Raw genomic sequence first — 21,230 nt, 5'->3', positions numbered from 1 at the left:
CTTGTGGTACACTTTCTTTTTAGGAGTCCCTCTCAAGATTCAAGATTCTTTTTTTAGCAAAAGTGGCAGAGTCAATGTTAGTGCTTTAAGTTTGGCAAGGTCAGGAAACAGAAGCAGCAGGGACTTCACAAATGTGCTTTATTTTTGTGAGTAAAATAATAGAACCTTGGAGATCTGTTGGAGTTTCTGTTTACCACGTTTTTAAACTTAACAAAAACAAGATGTGATTATTTACAGTTTCTTTCTCTCACTTTCCTCCTTCTCAAGATTGAGACATTATTTCCCTCTCTTAATGGTTTATTCTTCCTCCCTAAAGCCAATTCTTCATTCTTTCTAGGATTACAGTAGTAGTCCCTCACCTATCGCTGGTGTTACGTTCCAGACCTGGCCACGATAGGTGAAATCCGCGATGGGGAATTTATCGACTGATAGTACTTATTTAAGTATTTATATTGTAATTGTTTAGTAAGTTTTCATTGTTTTAAGTGTTTATAAACCCTTCCCACACAGTATTTATTTTAGATACAGTATTTAAATACAGTATTTACAATTTTAGATTTTTTTTTTTTCAAAAAACCCTGCCGATCGAGTTCGGTGGACTGTTTAAATCTGTCGATCGACTTCCTCAGAAACCCGCGATGAAGTGAAGCCGCAGTAGGTGAAGCGCGGTATAGCGAGGGACTACTGTAAATGTAGAGCGCCCTACAATAAATATCGCCCTTATCAGTCAGGATTTAGGATTTTGGGGTGCATTAGTGAACTATATTTGTTAATAATAATAATAATAATAATAATAATAATAATAATAATAATAACAACAACAACAACAACAACAACAACAACAACAACCAGAAAGCCAGAATTGAAAAATCAACAGACGATCCAAAGAGCAGACTCTGTAAAGAAACAGATGAAACAATTGATCACATACTCAGCTGCTGCAAAAAGATCGCACAGACTGACTACAAGCATAGACATGATGCCGTGGCACAGATGATCCACTGGAACTTGTGCCGGAACTACCAGTTACCAGTGGCAAAGAACTGGTAGGATCATAAGGCCGAAAAGGTGGTCGAAAATGAGCAAACAAAACTACTGTGGGACTTCTGACTTCCGACTGATCGAATTCTGAAGCATAACACACCAGACATCCTGATTGTGGAGAAAAAGAAAGTATGGATCATCGACATTGCAATCCCAGGGGGCAGCAGAATTGAGAAGCAGCTAGAGAAATTAGTGAAATATGAAGATCTAAAAATCGAGCTGCAACAACTCTGGCATAAGCCAGTGAAAGTGATCCCAGTGGTACTTGGCACGCTGGGCACAGTGCCAAAGGATCTCAGCGGACATTTGAAAACCATCGGAATTGACAAAATCTCCATCTGTCAATTGCAAAAAGCCGCTTTACTGGGATCGGCAAACATAATTCGCCGCTACATCACACAGTCCTAGGTGCTTGGGAAGCGCCCGACTGGTGATGAAATATGGAATCCAGCATAATGATCTCGTTTGCTGTGTTGTATTGAAATAATAATAATAATAATAATAATAATAATAATAATAATAATAATACAATAATTTATTAGATTTGCATGCCGCCCCTGTCCAAAGACTCGGGATCAGATCTGGATGTCAGGTAGTATGCCTGTCCTGGTCCTGTAAAATATATCAGTATCATGGACCTGGATATCGTTTGGGGGCTGGAATTTGGGGGCACTGTTTTACAGTAGTTCCAGACTTTCTTTAATGGCTGCGGTGCATCTTATACACCATTGCGTCTTATAGCCCCCAAAATATGGTATATGCATTTTAGGTAGTGCTTTTTCATTTTAAAGGATCCATGAAATATTTTTTTCTTATTTAAATGCTAAAGCCTTGATCATGTTTTTCCTTAAATTGGATTTTAAGACTTTCTATTTGCCACACAAGTCAGAAAAGCTGCTGACAACTCTTTGAGTCTATATGAATTTTTAAAAACCCATCTCTCGTTTTTTTTCAGATGAACAAGCAATCTGCCAGTCCTTGTTTTTTGTTTAATTTACTAGAAAAATCATATTTACCCTGTGATTGCACAAGGATGAATTTGAGAGGTTCACGAGAACACCAAGGTGCATAGTCCTTATCATAGGTGAAGACATGCTTGAAAGATTCTGGCTAATTCTACTGATAATCATAGAACATGGGTGGAATATCATAATAAGATTCAGAGTTAATGTGGTAACATTTTACTTTTATCTTAATGAAAAACTTCATACTTACTTAATTAAAATTTTACAATACCTAATTGTGGCCAATTCATATTTTTTGCTGACTTCATCTGGCTTTTGTTTGACATTTGTACTGAGCAGTCTCCTATTTTAAGGATAAAAGCCCAGAAGTTTCTTTTTCTAAATAAAATATACCAATTTGCATTGATTTTGTTGGCCAGTCAGGCCATTTTTGTCCAATAATAGTAGATAAGAACATATTTTGTGACCTCCCTTGAGCATAATTGTGTGGTTTAATATCACATACATAGATTCAAATATCCAACTATACTTTGTCCTGATCATAACTTTTAGGAAAGAGCACATTTACTTTTAAACTACTTGATTTAGATATTGTAGAGAAATTAATTCTACAGGTATTAAAGATAAAAGGAGATAGTATCACTCTGGGCCTCTAGAACGAGTACAAGAAGTTAAAATAAGATCACAGGCTTACAAATAAAGGCTCCTCCATTTCTTCCACATGGAATATTTGCTGGTCAGACAGAAGGCAAAGCTCAGTTCAGGGGCAGTGAAGTGATACCGATGGACTCCAGCTACAATCATCAATTTGTTTGAAAACAAATTTCTTGACATTTTCTAAATTCTCAATTATACCTGAGTTTTTTGTGTGTGGGGGTGTTGGTGTTGGTGGTGGTTGATGGAGCATAAAATGTTATTCCATCTGTATTTTCTAAGGAAGATTTGGGGCCTAGTGTGGCCTTAGAGATTTTCTTGTAAATAAAGATGATGCCAAAAGCTGGTGCTTGTCTTTCCAGCATTTTTTTTTAAATTCAGAAGAAGCAAAATGCTGCTGTGTTCCTTCCCAATCCCTTGAAGTTGACAGATGAACAGCACAAAAATAGTGCTTTGAGTTCATCTTTTTCATTTGTTTATAACGTTGAAGGTTCCTAACAGCTTTCATGTGCCCGAATGATCTTTTATGGTTATATGGTTAACAGTTGTGTGATCAGACAGGTGTATTAAGTCTGTTTGCCTTGGGAAGATTAACCAGCACCCATTTTAGCAGAAACCAGGAGCAGATAAACAAGAATAATCAAAGAAGAAGAAAAAAACTTCCTTCAAAAAAAAAACTATAACAAGAACAATCAGAAGAAACAGTAATCTAATCAAAGTGAGTAGAACAAGCTAGCACATATAAAAAGTCAGCAAACTCTATTTCTCCATTGATGCTGGTGCCTAGCCTATAGAAAGGGGCATCCATCCTTAGATCCATTAGCAAAGATGTGGGAACCTATGGACTACATGTGGCTCTGAGGTATCTTTTCTACGTCCTTGGAATAGCAACATGTTCCTAATTTGACGAAGATTTTTCAGAGTTCTCCCATGAAATAAAGTGTGTCTCCCGTCCCTCAGATGAATAAGAATTATTGTTTCTTATAACAGCATATCCAGAGTTCCTAGAAGAAGAGGTGCATCTATCATCAAGGCAACAGAATAATTATTCTTTGTCCTCTACACTAACTCTAACTTTGGCTTCATCACTATGAAAAATTTCACTTGGATAAATTTGGGTATGCTGCCAGGATTCTTGACTGCCTCTTTGTCTTTTCCAGATTGGATGCAATCAATTAGCCCCAACATGGAATTATATTTCTGTTTATTGCATTTAACATTTCAGTAGATATAGTTGCCTTTGAAGGGATTTCACTTATAAATGGTTTTGATATAATAGAAGGCATTTTTGTGGATAAATATCCCATGTGTTTGTCTCATTTAAACATGTTTTTTTTTTGCCACAGGCTATATATATGCAATAAAGTTAAAGGAGATAGCAAACCATCTTGACTTATTTAAGATTCTTCCAAGAGAGTCTTAGTCAGTAATAGAGCTTGCTTTGCACATAGACCAGGGATCTCAAACTCAAATTGTCTCGAGTTGAATGCCATATTAATGCCATATTAGTTTGTTAGCCTGAAGGCTGCAACTGTGAAATTCTGTTCTTATATTGATTCAACATCGCTAGTGGGTCAAACATGGAGAAAATGAAAAGTATAATAATTCATCATTAAACGTACATTTATTAAATAAGTTATTTTTAACTGCAAAACACTACTTGTAGAATAAGAGCTGTGTTACATAGCTGTTTCACTTTGACCATTTGGCTGGCAGCGTTTTCTACTAGCTAATACACCATCTTATGTACTATATGCGTGGGTAGGTGTATTTCATATCTAGAACAACATAATCTAAGAAACCTGTTCTAGAATTCTTCCTTGTTTGTCTCAGCCCCATTTATGGGCAGCCAAGGAGGAGGTCCAGGTGTGTTTTTGTCACTGTTGAACAAGGAATGGGAAAGATAGTACCCAGCAAGCAAGATTTGTTTGTTACGCAAAGACAGCAGACAGCCACACCTGGACCTTCTCCTTGGCTGCTGCCTCCTCTTCCCCTTTGGGCAAGCCCTCTTCTCTGTCCTACCTGGGCCTCCCTGCTCTTCCAACCTAGAGACTTGATGCAGTCTCAAGAACAACAAACTCAGTAAGAATTCCCAGACGGTGGTGTTGCTTGTTTGCAAAATGGCCCAGGTTTCTGACAATGTAGCCTGCTGTGCCAGGAACTACTTTTCCAGGGAAATCCGCTAAACAAACTGAAGTGAGACCCTCCGTTGCTCTTCTTCCAGGAGAATCTCAATTGACTCTCTTTTCAACAGTATAAAATATTGTGAGTCTCAGAAAATGACCTGCAATCCACAGGCCACATGATCGAGAATCCTTATTAGACAGTTTTTAATTCAGTCCTGGGCCAGTCCACAAAAGACTGATGAAGACCATACGAAATTTTGAAAAAGGTAGCTGAAAGAACTAATCCTCTGTAAGTTACTTTATGTGTTTCCAAGACTGCATATGTTTGTCCCAAAAATAAAGGAGTAAAAAAAAGGAAGTGTGGCCTATATGCTAACAAATAATAATAATAATAATAATAATAATAATAATAATAATAATAATAATAAAACAATTCAATACAACACAACAAACGAGATCACTATGCTGGATTTCATATTTCATCACCAGTCGGGCGCTTCCCAAGCACCTAGGACTGCGTGATGTAGCAGCGAATTATGTTTGCCGATCCCAGTAAAGCGGCCTTTTGCAATTGACAGATGGAGATTTTGTCAATTCCAATGGTTTTCAAATGTCCACTGAAATCCTTTGGCACTGCGCCCAGCGTGCCAAGGAACTCTGGGACCACTTTCACTGGCTTATGCCAGATAATAATAACAACAACAACAACAACAACAATAATAATAATAATAATAATAATAATAATTTATTAGACTTGTATGCCGTCCTCTCCAGCATAGTCAAAATAAACCCTCTTCCTTTTAAATTTCATTGGTACTCTAACTCACTTTGTGAGTGGTATTTTTTTTCTTTTATTTTTGGTCTCCTTTATTCTAGGATTCACAGTTGCCACTGCTTTGCTTCTTTTTTGCCTTACCTCTATGTTCTCTCTACAGCTAATTACCTTCTGTCACTCCACTTACTTGTCTAGCATTCTCTGCAGTTTCATGCTTTTTCCCCATCTGATCTTTCTAACTTCTCTCCTTTCCAAAGATTCCTGTTGCCAAGCAACAATTTCCTTTATAATGTGTTTATTGGAGTGGTCCCTTTCAATCAGAAATCTACAAATCCTTTGTGCAGCTTGAAATCATTCAAAAATTTTGTGTTGATACGAAATGTTCCTTCCACTCTCTTCCACTCCAAAATTTTTGTTCAAAGGGCAAAAGCAACCAAGTAGGCTTTTAATATACAGTACTGTATAAAGCACTATCTACAGTATTTTTGACTATAGTTCTCCTCACCAGTAGTTTACATTTCTTTTTCTGGCAATGTTCATCTCTTCTCTTATTAAGTTATCCAAGTATAATTATTTATTTGTAGAACTAAAACTTAGTTTAGAATTAACACAGAGATATTGAGATGGGAATCTTAACCAATGTGTGTGTTTGGCAAGAATCTTGGCACATGACAACAAAAGCAGTCTCTTCATTTTGATAGTGTCCTGTTTGAGGATCTTTTTCATTCTTTCCAACTCTTTAGATTACTTGAAAGGAAGTTTGCAAAGGGACTTGGTACTCCTATTGGTCTCTTGTCATGCAGCATAACTCTCCAAAACAGAACAGAGCAAGAAGGAAGACCTGGAAAAAGAGGGATTGAGTTTAAAAATTAGATTCAACAATGGTCTACAAGAAAAATCTAGAACCAAATTCCCCCGTGCATCCCTATGGCAGATGCTGAAGATGAATTGCTCAGAACAATACTAATTCTACTCCATTCTAAGCCCCTTTTTCTTCTTCTCAATTATGCTGGCTCCCTTGGCCAAGAAATGGAGATGAACATAATGCCCTAGAATGGAACACGACTGATAACGAAAGCTTTACCTTTAACTGTATGAAGTAGACCAGCCTTCTCCATGCTTTGCAATGTACACATATATACAAAGATGCATTGATGCAAAAGGCGAGAAAAGAAAATAGAAAGACAACACATATGTGCATATTCTGATTACCTCTTTCCAGATACAGTACATGCATTCAAAATCACTGAAATGAAGAAAAGTTTGGGGCTTGTTTTGACCCAGCAAGAGCAAAAAACAACCAAAACCACTGAAAGAAGATGAACAAGATTGGAAAATGTAGAGAGAACTGCTTCATAGAATTAGACATGATTGAATGGATAGCAACATTATCGTCACACTCAACAAAAATGCAACCCTTGCTTTGTGGCATAAAAGAAAATACAGATGCCTCCTATAATCATTGTTGGTAAAGGGTAGGAAGAATCCCATAAACTTTCCCTACTTGGTCATTCATCCCAGCCTGATTGAGAGTTGTTGAGAATTAATTGTGGTGTTAGTGATTCTGTCTGTCCATTTTTCAGTTACAGAACAAGTTGCTTAGATATAATTCAGGGGTGCAGGTATTCACCTTCAAATCCCTTCTTGGCTTGGGTCTGGATTACTTAGAAATTTCATACCCTTATCTCTTTTATTTTGCCTGCCCTGTTGGCATGCTCCTGTTGGCTAAGGAGAACTTTTTGTGTCACAGCACCCGGCCTCTGAAACATCATCCCTCCGAAGGCTAAAGGCCTTTAACTTCTGGCCTTTTCTTAAGACCTTAAAGACTTGGTCTGTTCTTGTTTCCAGGTCCCACGGGTGTTATAGATGGATCCCATCTCCTGGACTCCTTGTTTGTGATTTATTGAAGAAGCTATGTACAGTATTTGTTAGGCATGTATGTTTGTTTTTATTTTTATTATAATAGCTGATCAAAGTTATTTATTTGAAAAGGGATTGATTAAATGAACAAACAAATAAGTAATCTACCAGATACCAAGAGCCCTCTTACTCCAGGAAATGGGTGATAATAGGAGTTCCACTATTTGTTCTTTTGATACTTATCCAGCATGGCTAACAGTAAAGGATTTCAAAAACACCTGGATGATGCATGTTCCTTGTTTTATAGGAGAACAACCAGACTTAGAGTTTTTCAGGCTAACAACCACTCTTACCACTGTACTATCAGCTTTTTCCAATGCTTAGTCTCCTGGCTTTTTTTTTTAGCATGAACAATAAAGCACCATACTTTCTTTGAAGACAGCTTGATATTTTGAAATTAAGTTTAGAGAAAGAGAATGGATAATGTTAGAATAGAATGTGCTGTGTAAAATAAAAACATCAAGAAATCTAATGAAGTTTTCTTTAAAAGCAGATAGGAAGATTCTACGTAAGGTCCAGTCTTCTTCCTTGAAAGAAATTTGATCAATGATTAGAAATCGAACATCAATAGAACCACTAAAAGCTTTTTTTTTAAAAAAGATCATCCATTAAATAGTGTAAAAATCTAACTTTGAAATTAATATTAAGCAGTAGCAGTATTAATGGGTGATAAGAATGACAATGACAATTATAACTCCAATATGCTGTTTCAGAATTTGTGTTTCATATAGTTTAATAAAGCTTTAATAGAATAAAAACCATGTAGAAAAAGAGAACTATTAAATGGAAATTGAAGAAGCTATCAAGAAATTTAAAGATTGTTTAATTAATAAATAGTTTTGTAAATATATGTTACTCTAGAGACTTATATAAGTTCCTTCATGGTGGTGTTTTCACTACCAAATCTCACCCCAGTTGTAAACTCTCCTCTTTATGTTAGTAATGTGACTTAGTGGAACATAGGGAGAACATCGATATACAGAGAGTCCTTGCCTTATGGCCACAATTGAGCTCAAAATTTATGTTGATAAACAAAACAGATGTTAAGAGAATCTTGTCTCATTTTTTGACTTTTCATGCCACAGTTGTTAAATGAATCCCTCCAGTTGTTAAGTTACTAACAAGGTTGTGAAATGAATGGTTTCTCCATTGACTTTCTTTGTTGGAAAGCTGCAAAAGGTGATAACATAACCCCAGGGTACTGCAAAAGTCATAAATACATATCAGTTGTCAAACATCCAAATTTTGATCACATGACCATGGGAATGCTGCAATGATCGTAAGTGTGAAAAATGGTCATAGTCGCTTTTTTCACTGCCATTGTAACTTTGAACAGTCACTACATGAATTGTTCTATTTCAAGGACTACCTGTATATTTATATAGATGTGACATGTCCTCTGACTGGCATCAGAAGCTCAATCCTCCCATTTTATACCGTATCCATCACCTAAGATGGATGTTTATTTACCATTCTTTGAGTGGCTGGTTTCATTTACGTAATCATCATAAGATGTCCTTTATCTATTTGTTAGAGAAGGGAAGTTGGAAATCACCTGATAGGGTTATGCTATATTCACTTTCTGAGGAAAAGACGATAGACACATAATGAATTGACCAAAAATATTGTCTATTTTGAATTTTTAAAACCAAAGGTTATAAAAGTCTACAAAGCCACAGTTCAACAAACCTTGGACATCATGTTTCTCCATGAAGGAAAAGAATTTTTTACCAGCACTGATGCAGTGAGCCAAGATTCAGCCGATCGTACCATCATTGCCTGGGACTTCCAAACTGCTGCAAAGATCTCCAATCAAATTTTTCATGTGAGATACCTATTTACTTTCTTATTTATTTTGAGAGTTCTTTATTGCCTATATGAAAATCATATCATGAACAGCAATTTGCTAGGGAAACAGTTGAAAGAACTTTGTTGTGTTTCTCTGACGATCACAAAATGGGATGACTTTAAAAAACTCAAGTACAAACCAAGGTCAGTTGAACCTCTGTAGAAACAGTAGTCATGTACTTCAGTTCACTACATGTTTATTTGGAATGTTCACCTAGCCCAAGAAATGTCTTGGAATTATAATTTTAACAAAGCTTTTCTCTTTGATTTAAGACATTATCATTGTGCCGGGAAAATAGTTGTCGTGTACCAATCTAGTCAAGTATTGAAGATATCGTCAGAGGGCTTGAAGGGACACCTCCCCCCTCCCTAAACATTTTCTCCAGTTTTGTATCTCAAGTGAAGACCATTTTTACTGAGTCATTTGCAGATGATTGTATTGGAACCTGCTTCCCACTACCTTCCCATGATCCTTATTTGAACTGCTTTTCTTTCTGTAGTCCCGGATGGTAGTGTGTGATCTTCAAAAGCTGGATAAGGTCAGAGCTGATCAAAACTTGGTGGAAAAAATCCTAAGGTAGACAAAGAGAGGGAGGGAGAGGGGGAGCGGGAGCGGGGGAGAGAGAGATGGGAAATATAAGGCAGAAAGAAGGAAGGGTTATTTGGGGACTTTCTCACATAATGCATAATCATTCTTTTGTTGAAGAAAACACTTTCACATATGGGGCAAATATACATATCTCAGTATAATGTTGCAAGATTGAATCTGGGTCAGTTACTGAGACCAGTGGTTTACTTTTTCAAGCTTTTGGACTCATCCTGGAGGGCATCTTCAGGGAACTTCTTCCTTCATATGTTTTGTGTTATTCTGAGTCGTATTTATGCGGTGCCTTCCTATTGGTTGATTGGTGTGTTGATGGCTGGCGATTGGTTGTTTCTTTGTAACCACCAGCTTATCAGGTACTTAGAAGCTGTGGGATTGGCAGCACAAGGAAACAACAGCCAATCACCCACAATAAATATACCAATCAACCAATAGGAAGGCACCACATAAATACAGCTCACAGAATAGCCCTTATAGTGATAAGTTCCCTGAAGATGCACTCCAGTGTCTGAAAACTCAGAAAAGTAAACCTCTGGTCCGGTAAGCGACCCAGATTTAGTTTTGCAAAGTAATCTTTTTTTAAAAAAAGAAATAGAACTAGCAAAGATGATGCTCATCAATGAATGGATCAGTATTCACTGTGCTTTTCAAGCAACTGATTAACATTTTGGTCACAGTGTTCTATAATGGAGGAGAGTAAGGACTATGAACTCACTTTGCCGATGACAAGGGATTTTGTTTTTAATGACAGCATTCATTCTGAACAGTCTTCAGAATGTTTAATAAATGGGTTGTTCAGTCCTAATTGGCTTGGAGCATACAAATTAGAAGACATAGAAGCAAAGTAGGTGCATGCCTGCCAATCAAATATCTGTCAGGGTGAGTCATGTTATTAACTCCCGGGAAGTGATTTATTGCTATCAGAGTTTGGAGAATATTCCTCTCTGGACTTGAGATTGGCAGTTTGGGATGCAAGAGAGCATTGTCTTACTTTCAGAAAGTAATGGATACCCAATGCTTCCCAATTTTGAGAAATTTCTGTCTTCTGTTCCAGAGATGTGTTTTTATGTCTTGCAGAACAATTTAAGGCCATGACTCCCAAATTTTGGGCAAAAATGCTAATTTTGCAGTCCCTGGCCCTTAAAAAGTTGCTCACTTCGGTTCTAATCACATGCAAGGCAGACTTGGTGATCTGACTTGGGTCCATGTTAACTCCATGACTTCTCTGACCAAAAATGGGTCAGTTGATAGATGATTAGAAAGACTATTTGAGACCTGTTATAGGCAGACTAATTAATATTGGACTGGGGGATCAAATTATTTTTAAAAATAATTCTGCATACTAAATAGTTTAAAGATAATTTTTAACAATCTTTGATATATTTAGGTTGTAACCCCAAATACTTAAATGATGTTTGAGGCTTTGGAGCCCGTCTCCCTGGCATCCGAAACTCATATCCTTCTATTAAAAAGAGAATACATGGCAGAGGTGTTGTGTATGCACGTATATACTCATTTAGAGAGCCTTATTTCTGTGTCTTGTTGTGGGAAAGTTTTGGAGCCTTAGAATAACTAAGGCATTATGTACTGTCAAGCCTGACCACATGAAGAACACTTCTTTGAAGATGCTGTCCATTTGATGATTTTAAAAAGAGGTCTAAAACATTCATTTTTTTTAAAAAAAAAGTTTTTAATTTCCCCCCAAAAAACATTACATCATCAATCAATCAGTGTGTCATCTAGGTACACAATTTTATATCAACATCTTTTACATTTACCACTATTTCCCTAGTATATATGCAATTCTATTTTTACATTTCAATTAAACTTAATCATCTATCAAAACATTTTCCTTCTTGTTTTATTTAATTTCATCTCTTTTTATTTATGTTTATTCTCTATCCAATGATAAAAATACTTCCATAAATTATAATACACCAAAACTTCTTTTCCTTTAATTGCCTTTGTTAATCTATTCATTTCTGCACATTCTAATATTTTCTTAATTATCTCTCCCTTTGTAGGGATTTTCCCTGCTTTCCAATTTTATACAAATATAATTCTAGCTGTAGTTATTACATGTATAATTAAGTATACATTTTCTTTGCTATATTTCTCTGACAAAATACCCAACAAAAACAGTCTGGCTTTAAATCAATATGTTGCTGTGTCATCTTTTCTAACCACATTCGAATTTGTGCACAATAATTTCTTGCTTCTGCACATGTCCATCACATATATGATCCCAGTGTCTGGTAGCATTTCCAACATTTTGTTAAATTATCTTTAAACATTTTTGCCAATCTTTCCATTGACATCTATGAAACAAATTCTCTTTATATGCTGTTGCCATTGTTAATTTATAATTTCTTTCCCTTAATTGGTGTCATTTATCTAACTCTATCGTGTATCCAAGGTTTTTTTGCCCAAACTATCATTGCTTCTTTTACTTGCTCTTCTTGTAATTTAATGCTAAGAAAATAACTATACAATTTTTTAATCATTCAATCTTCTGTTCCTGTGAGTATTTCATGCAATTCTGTTATCTCCAGATAAAACCATATAATTTAGCGTCTTTTTCATATCTCGCTTGTATTTGTAATTGTGTGCACCAAGCCATATCAATCTGTTGTTCTTCTAATTCTTGTTTCACTTTCAATCCCCCCTTCTCTGATAAAATACCTTTGTATCTAATAATATTTCCTGTGGTCTTATACATTCCTTAAGGAAGGATACTAATCTCAATTATAGCCGAATCTCTGTACAAAGTTGGTGCAAGTTTAGTCTCTTTTGAAATGCAAAGAATAAAGTCAGTTGGTATCCATTCTGTCCAGGTAGAAAGTAGAGTGAATGATTTAATAACAAGTTCCTATCACTATCCTCCAAGGTGGCCTTTGTCCAGTTTTGCAGATGCACAGTTCTGTCAGTAAAAGCTGTTGTAGTTCATTTGGCATTAGCACTTCAAAAGAAACACTTCAGTGAATAAGAAAGTGCAGTGTGCAGTTTTGATGTATTTAGAAACTTTTAAAAAGATGGTTTTCTCTGGAGAGGGGAATGGGATAGTCTAATATTCTCCCCAGACAAAGTATGAATTTGAGAGAAATAGATGTTGGTGTGGTTAATAATTATTAGAAAAAAGTTTAATATTTTAAAATTTTGTTTCTGAATTTCTAAATAAGTGGCTTATGCACTCTCAGATGTCACTTAAATAAGTTTAAATAATTTCAATTTGATTAGCACTTGGAAGGATCTGCAGTTTGCTCATAAACTCAGTTTGGAAAATCTGCAAACTTTTTTCACAAAGTTCATGGGACTTGATATCAGGAAAACTATCTCATGAAAGTTAATGAAGCAGCTATCTCATGAAAGTTAATGAATAATGCCTTCTTCATTAATGAGTATTGCTTTGATTGTGTCTCAGAAGTTTGACTCTATTGTGATAAAATGTAAGGGTTAGTAAAGTTCACCCAGACAAGACAGAGTGGCTGTGGGTCTTGCTTCCCAAGGACAATTCCATTTGTCCGTCCATTACCCTGGGGGGAGAATCATTAACCCCCTCAGAGAGGGTCCGCAACTTGGGCGTCCTCCTCGATCCACAGCTCACATTAGAGAAACACCTTTCAGCAGTGGGGAGGGGGGCGTTCGCCCAGGTTCACCTGGTGCGCCAGTTGCGACCCTATTTGGATCGGGAGTCACTGCTCACAGTCACTCATGCCCTCATCACCTCAAGGCTCGACTACTGTAACGCTCTCTACATGGGGCTACCTTTGAAAAGTGTTCGGAAACTTCAGATCATGCAGAATGCAGCTGCGAGAGCAATCATGGGCTTTCCCAAATATGCCCATGTTACACCAACACTCCGCAGTCTGCATTGGTTGCCAATCAGTTTCCGGTCACAATTCAAAGTGTTGGTTATGACCTATAAAGCCCTTCATGGCACCGGACCAGATTACCTCAGGGACTGCCATCTGCTGCACGAATCCCAGCGACCAGTTAGGTACCACAGAGTGGGTCTTCTCCGGGTCCCGTCAACCAAACAATGTTGCTTGGCAGGACCCAGAGGAAGAGCCTTCTCTGTGGCGGCCCCGGCCCTCTGGAACCAACTCCCCCCAGAGATTAGAATTGCCCCCACCCTCCTTGCCTTTCGAAAGGTGCTTAAAACCCACCTCTGCCGCCAGGCATGGGGGAACTGAGATACACTTCCCCCAGGCCTTTACAATTTTATGCATGGTATGTCTGTATGTATGATTGGTTTTTATATAATGGGTTTTTAACTGTTTTTAGTATTGGATTTTGTTATATACTGTTTTATTGCTGTTAACCGCCCCGAGTCTGCGGAGAGGGGCGGCATACAAATCCAATCAATCAATCAATCAATCAATCAATCAATCAATCAATCAATCAACAAACAAACAAACAAACAAACAAACAAACAAACAAACAAACAAACTATACATAAGGATTAAGTAAATCTGCAAGGGTTCATATGAGCATATGGAGAGACACATATTTTCAGAAAATGATATCTATTTTTCAAGACATTTCAATTTAGCCTAATTTTCTGTATTCTGTAATAATTTTCTCCATTATTAGCAATATATGGTATTTCAAGGGGAATAAAAAGAGAAGTTTCTATATTAAATTGATTATAATCAGCTTCAGGAAATACCTAGAAGGTGAAAATAGAGATTCTTTTTTTTTGCAAGGATAGGGTGGAGTTCAATTGTTTCGGGTTTCGTTGCAGTAGAATAGAGACAAACTACCTTTTTGTGCTGGGACAATGTTTGTATAAACATTTTTAACCAGCCTCTAAAGGTTGAAGATGACATTATAGTAATGCAGATATATCACTGGATAGGAAAGGGTAAACATTTATTTGAGGGAATTGAGGGTTTATTTTAAAAATAAAATAAATACATAAGATAAATTGGAGAATTAGTATTAGGGCTGTGTAGCATTTTGGAAATACAGTGTTCCCTCGATTTTCGCGGGGGATGCGTTTCGAGACTGCCCGCGAAAGTCGAATTTCCGCGAAGTAGAGATGCGGAAGTAAATACACTATTTTTGGCTATGAACAGTATCACAACCTTCCCTTAACACTTTAAACCCCTAGATTGCAATTTTCCATTCCCTTAGCAACCATTTAGATTATTACTCACCATGTTTATTTATTAAAGTTTATTAAAAAAATATTTATTCATGACGTCATTGGGCGGGAAAAACCGTGGCATAGGGAAAAAACCCGCGAAGTATTTTTAAATTAATACTTTTGAAAAACCGTGGTATAGACATTTCGCGAAGTTCGAACCCGCGAAAATCGAGGGAACACTCGAGGGAACACTGTAATTCAGAAGAGAGATTTTGGAACATGTGGGAGTATTAGTGTAGCACTTGTAACAACTTTAAGGTAGCTGTGCATTTTCTTGGAATTATGCAGTGGTTCTCTACAGCTGCCATGTTATCCTGGAGGAAGAATGGTAAGCAAGGCCTTATTGTCTGCTCTCTCCTGTCCCCGCATATTGGGGCACCTTTTTGGGATCTAAAACTAAAGCACAATCATATTCTAAACCTATTGTTGGGTCACCAATTTTTTGAAGGTGTCGATTTGGGGAGAATCTTGAGGGCCACAAACAGCGTCTGAGGTATTATATGACCTGCAAGTGTATACAGTTTGATTCAGAGTCTGTGAATATTTTCATTTCTTTCTAATTTTCTTCGCAGGAACGTTTTACCTGCCCCAGTCTTTCAGCTCATCCTAAAGAGCCTGCCTTTGTTGCTCAGACAAATGGCAACTACATGGCTTTATTTTCCAGCCTGCCACCTTATCGAATCAACAAAAAGAAGAGGTTCGAAGGGCACAAGGTATACATCCATCAATGGGTTTTATTCCCTTTATATACCAAATTATGGTACTGCTTTTCAGTAGGGATACAATTTAATAGACTTCAGTACTATTGTCTGTAGTTTAGTTAATGTAGAATTTAAATGGCAGTAAAGTAATTAAAAGCATTATTAGTTATTAACTAGACAATCTGTGAACCCTGAGTCATCATTTCGGAGATATTTCCCAACATTAGAAGTTTTGAAGAAGATGTTGGAATATCCATTTGTCTAAAATGATGTAGGGTTTCCTGCTTAAGCAGGGGATTACACTAGTAGACCTCTAAGATCCCTTCCAACTCTGTTATTCTAGTCTATTCTAAGATTATTCAGTGACTTCAATAGTGACAGTATTTCTAACACACTGCCTTGAAAATAGCCATGTTGATCTGCACAGCATAACCAAACATCAGCACAGAAAATATTTTATGACATTTTGTATTATGTCTTAAACTATTTTATGGTCATGTTTGTCATAAAATATTTTAGAAAATTAGCCAAATTTTGAGTTCCAGATTTTGGGACTATTATGAGAGTTAACCTATTTGAGGTTCCTTGGTTCAATGATTGATATGATTGATAGTCTATGATGCACTATTTCACCCAGTTAAAGGTTATAGAAATAGAATTTTAGTGATAGATTAGATAGATCGATAGATCGATCGATCGATCGATAGATAGATAGATATTTTGATAGAGAGGAGAGAAAGAGAGAGAGAGAGGCAGACAGACAGACATATTTGTCATATATTCAGTAACTATTGCTAACAATGAGAAGTCTAAAATGTGGCCATTTTATTGAATATCTAGGGGAGCAATTAGGCCATTATGGTACAAATTGCCATGTTTATTATAGTGTAACATTTCAGGAATTTATAGACCATATTGTAATTCATTAATGAACATCTTGATTTATTTACTCTTAATTCTTGATTCAAACAGGTTGAAGGATTTGCTGTAGGCTGTGAATTTTCACCAGATGGAACACTTCTTGTGACAGGGAGTTCAGATGGCAAAGTATTTTTCTACAACTATCGCACAGCTCAAATTCTTCGTACCATGTCAGCACACAGTCAAGCCTGTGTGAATGCAGTCTACCATCCAGTCCTTCCATCACTCCTTGCCACCTGTGCCTGGGATGGGGTAATCAAAATCTGGCAATAACAGGAAAGTTAGATAACCAACTGGCTTTCCAGCTTTGTAAATATATATACAGTACTGTATATATTTTCTTGTAACTTCATTTCTTAGAACTTTTATGTCCTGTATAGTGGTATCCCAAATCAGTGCTTCTCAACCCCAACAACTTTATGATTTGTGGACTTCAAATACCAAAATCCCCCAGTCAGCATGCTTGCTGGGGAATTCTGTGAGTTGGTTAACATATTTAGAGTAGCTAATACAGTGATCCCTCGATTAGCACGGTCTCGATTAGCGCGAAACGCTGCAACGCGGTTTTTCAAAAAATATTAATTAAAAAATAAGTCCGCCCTAGTTCTCTCTCTCTTTCTCTCCCTGTTGCTGGCGTGGTATATGAGAGAGAAAGAGAGAGGCAGAGGTCGGGCGCATTACCGGGAGGTGGAGGTGGCGTGGGGACGCTGGGTGCCGGGGACACCGAGGAGGGGGTGGACGTGGCCTCTCAGCTGCAGAGCCGAACAAGGGCGGAGGCAACGGCGGAGTCCGGCGCTGGGGCCATGCGGGGCCGCTCATCCAGGGGGGCGTGGACTGGCAAGTCGCCCTCCTTTCTCTCTCTTTCTCTCTCTTATACCACACCGGTAACAGGGAGAGAAAGAGAGAGAGCGGAGGGCACCTTGCCGGTCCACGCCCCCCTAGATGAGCGGCTCTGCATGGCCCCAGCGCCGCCCAGGCAAAGGGGAAACCCCAAGATTGCTTGCCGCTTGCCGTATTGCAGCGAAGGAGGCGAAGCAAGGCTCCAAGCTGCAATACGGCAAGCGGCAAGCGGCAAGCGATCTTGGGGTTTCCCCTTTGCCTGGGCGGCGGGAAGACCAAGGGAAGGTTCCTTCAGCCGCCCAACACCTGATCCGCTCCGCAGCGCGGCAGCAGCGAGGAGCCGAAGATGGGGTTTCCCCTTTGCCTTTACCCCATCTTCGGCTCCTCGCTGCTTCCGCGCTGCGGAGCAGATCAGCTGTTGGGCGGCTGAAGGAACCTTCCCTTGGTCTTCCCTGCCGCCCACACGCAAACTCCACCATCTGCGCATGTGCGGCCATGAAAAAAATGGCGCGCATGCGTAGATGGTGTTTTTTACTTTCGCACCACTATAACGCGGAAATCGATTAGCGCGGGAGGTCTTGGAACGTAACCCCCGCGCTAATCGAGAGATCACTGTATTGAGAAATACAGTACTAAACCAATTTTGCTATTTTGTAATGTGACCATGTGGGGCAGAAAATATAAAGTTCTCCAGTCATGCTACACAAATAATTAATTTGCCCGGCACTGTTTTTGACTCATACTTTGCCCTTAACTGTTACCCTTCTCCAAATATTTTTTTTTATACCGTTAGAGTTTTTGTTGCAGGGAATTAGGACAATATGAGCTAAATTGAAAAAGGAATTAACTGAAGTCCTAAATCTATATATTCTGCCTGTTTTAATTGGATTTGGAATGCACAAATTTAATTGATGGAAGTAATTAAAAGGAATTCAATATCATTCCAAATTCTTCTGGGAGCCTAGATTTTTTTAAATCACTTTAGTGTTACTAAATCAACACTCCTAGATTGAAATTTAACTATTAGTTAGCTTCCGTCATTGCTTTACCCTTGTACTATTACTTGATCCTGCATGCTTTTTGTCCAGTTTTAATGCAGTCACACTGTGCTTCAACTGGTGTAGCTATGAAGGCTTTTTTAGTAATGTGTTTAGTGGGGTCCTTGGTGCTTTTTTATAATTCTTGTTCAATGATTGTTTAGTGACTGTTTGATACAATCACACTGAAAAGATTAGTTTGACGGATTCTGAAACTATGACTATTACAATATCTCAGTGGTCACTTGATCTCCATTGTGCACTTTACAACTGGCTTCCAACAAGCAAAATTAATGAAGAAGCCAGCTGTGCCATTGCAAGTCACAATAATGTGATGACTCACTTAATGACCACATCATTTAGTGATGAAGTTGCCAGGCCCAAATCTGGTTGTTAAATGAGGACTATCTGTTCTTCCCTAGAAATATGAAATGGGGTACTGCATTTCTTTTATTTTATTGTTTTAAGGTAATCACTTAGTGTAACATTTATCTCTGAAGAATCGTCAGAGCCCCTGAGTCCAACTTTGAGAGACTCACATTCAACAATCTCTGGGGCAGACATATGCGAGGAAGCAAACCCTTGCAGGCACTAATTGCTACTCTTCCACACCTTCCCTGGGGTCATGGCTGATGCAATACTTGAAACCCGTCTGGGCACACCTTCTGAGAATGGGATATACCCCTCCTCACCCAGCCAGATCTCAGTTATACATGCTAGGTCAGCTGTCTCCTCAAAAATTAAATCTTGAACGAGGGGAGCCTTGTTAACAATAAACCTAGCCTTAAACAGCAGCAGATCTAGCCCACGGTCCTGACATTGCAAGTCACCAGGTATATGAGATGAGTCCAGTGAACCAGAACCAAAGGGATTGGAACAAGTAATTGCTTTGAAACAGTGAGTCCTAATTCCCTGAGAGCGGCCTACCCCATGGCTCCCGCCATATCTACCTCTCCCAGTTATAACCATAATACCCTGACTCTCCAACTCCCCAGAGGTCCCCTCCCCCACCACTTCACCCCCCTTACCCTGCAGGCAAAACTTCTCATCCATACCAGACCGGGGGTCATAACCGAGCCCCCATCTGCTTCTTCAGCAGAGGGGGTTCCATTTCTTGTCCCCGATCTCTCATTCCTCCTCAGTTCAACCCCCATTCACTGTATCCAATCCATCCACATCATCACGCATACATACAAGCACACCCCCCAAGGACAAAAAATACAAATATTGAGCACAGCAGACAGTTAATGCAGCAAAATGCAGGGAAGGCATGGAAGGCATATGTACTAGCACCCCCAAACCAGCATGGGTTTGTCTTTTCTGGAGGGGAAGGTTTTCTCCACCTTCAAGATTTTCTGTAGCTGTTTGTCATTCTCCCCCACAATGATGTTGGTCCCGTAATTCTCTGCAACATAGTAACAGACCTCGGGGGAGTTGGTGGTGTAGAAGCCAACGGCAACCCCTCTCAGCAAAGATGGCACCGATGTCGTCCAGCAACCAACCCAACGAATTGAATGAAGCTGGCTTCGCTTGGGGAAGCAGTCCATCTGAGGCTCGTTGATGACCAGAGCAACTTGAACCTTTTGGCTGCCACTGAAGTTTTGGCTGCCACTTGATGTTGGTTAGCAAATCTGCTTGATGTTGGTTAGCGAGTCCAGGACCAGGATGCACGTCTCGGCACCGTTCAGTTGCATGGGGATGGACAACGATCGCAGCAGCTCTTTGGAACCCTTGGCACTGGGGCCAATGCTCATGAAAGTCCTCAAGAAGAGTCACCAGGACATGCAGTCACTGTTCAACCAGCATTCAGAGTACCAGCAAGCCATTCTTGGGCGGGATTAAATTTTTTGGCTGTGTCTGGGTCGAGGAACATTTTCTTCCCAGCATGCAGCCAGTCCTTGGGCTCCTCCAGGCAAAGTAAATCTCTCCACTGGTTAGGGGCTACCACTCCCTCTGCCCCGAGGTTCTGTTTTTCTTTTCCTTCCCATTATCCGTATTCTGCCCTGTACTATGATGACAGAGGCGTTTTGACATTACCATCCTATTTTGTATTTTACAGGTGGGGGATTGGTTGTTGTAAGCTGCTTGGAGTCTTAGATTGGCAGAAAACAGAACTGCAATAATTGAATGACCTGTTAGTTCCACGTGTTTCTAAAAAGAACATCTTTTGAGGTCTGTGTTTACCCTGCCTTTAACCACATTACTGGAGGGGAAAGTGATGTTTTGATGTTACAATCTTCTCCTAGGCTTCAAGAGGATCTTCAATTCTCTGGATCAATTTTTTAATATATGCTATAATTTATGTGAGTATAAGGCTGCTGAGGGAGGGATGAAGAGAAGGAAATGGTGAACTTTTAAAAGTAGTGTACTTGTTCTTTAAGAGTGAACTGATTTATTTTAGTCATTATATCCAGAAAAGTACTTTAATAGTGAACAATACTTCACCAATAATGATGGTAGGTCCTTGACATACATTTCCTACATAGAAGTTACTGATTTAATTATTTTGATAGAACACTCCATCACTCTCTATATAAAATTCACATAATGCCATTTTAGAATTATTCTAGATCTAAATCTCATTACCTCAACTTTTTGCAAGTAAGTTGGAAAATTCAGAGTGTATTAATAATGTTGCACTTCAGA

The 21,230-nt window shown here is 38.5% G+C and overlaps 1 protein-coding gene across 1 annotated transcript in view; it reads left to right on the top strand.

Moving 5' to 3' along the window:
* The window catches only part of WDR25 (WD repeat domain 25), an 82,698-nt gene extending 64,510 nt beyond the window's left edge, over positions 1–18,188 (top strand). Inside the window, 4 exon segments of the mRNA XM_070752217.1 lie at positions 9,139–9,309; positions 15,658–15,798; positions 16,759–17,208; positions 18,156–18,188. Coding sequence (XP_070608318.1) covers positions 9,139–9,309; positions 15,658–15,798; positions 16,759–16,980 — 534 coding nt within the window. The 3' untranslated portion in view covers positions 16,981–17,208; positions 18,156–18,188.
* Positions 18,189–21,230: the final 3,042 nt, after the last annotated feature.

The sequence above is a fragment of the Erythrolamprus reginae genome, chromosome 1 (assembly GCF_031021105.1).
Source record: "Erythrolamprus reginae isolate rEryReg1 chromosome 1, rEryReg1.hap1, whole genome shotgun sequence".
NCBI lineage: Eukaryota > Metazoa > Chordata > Lepidosauria > Squamata > Dipsadidae > Erythrolamprus > Erythrolamprus reginae.
The sequence above is the reverse complement of the archived record's forward strand: the minus strand, read 5'-3'. Positions and strand labels throughout refer to the sequence as shown.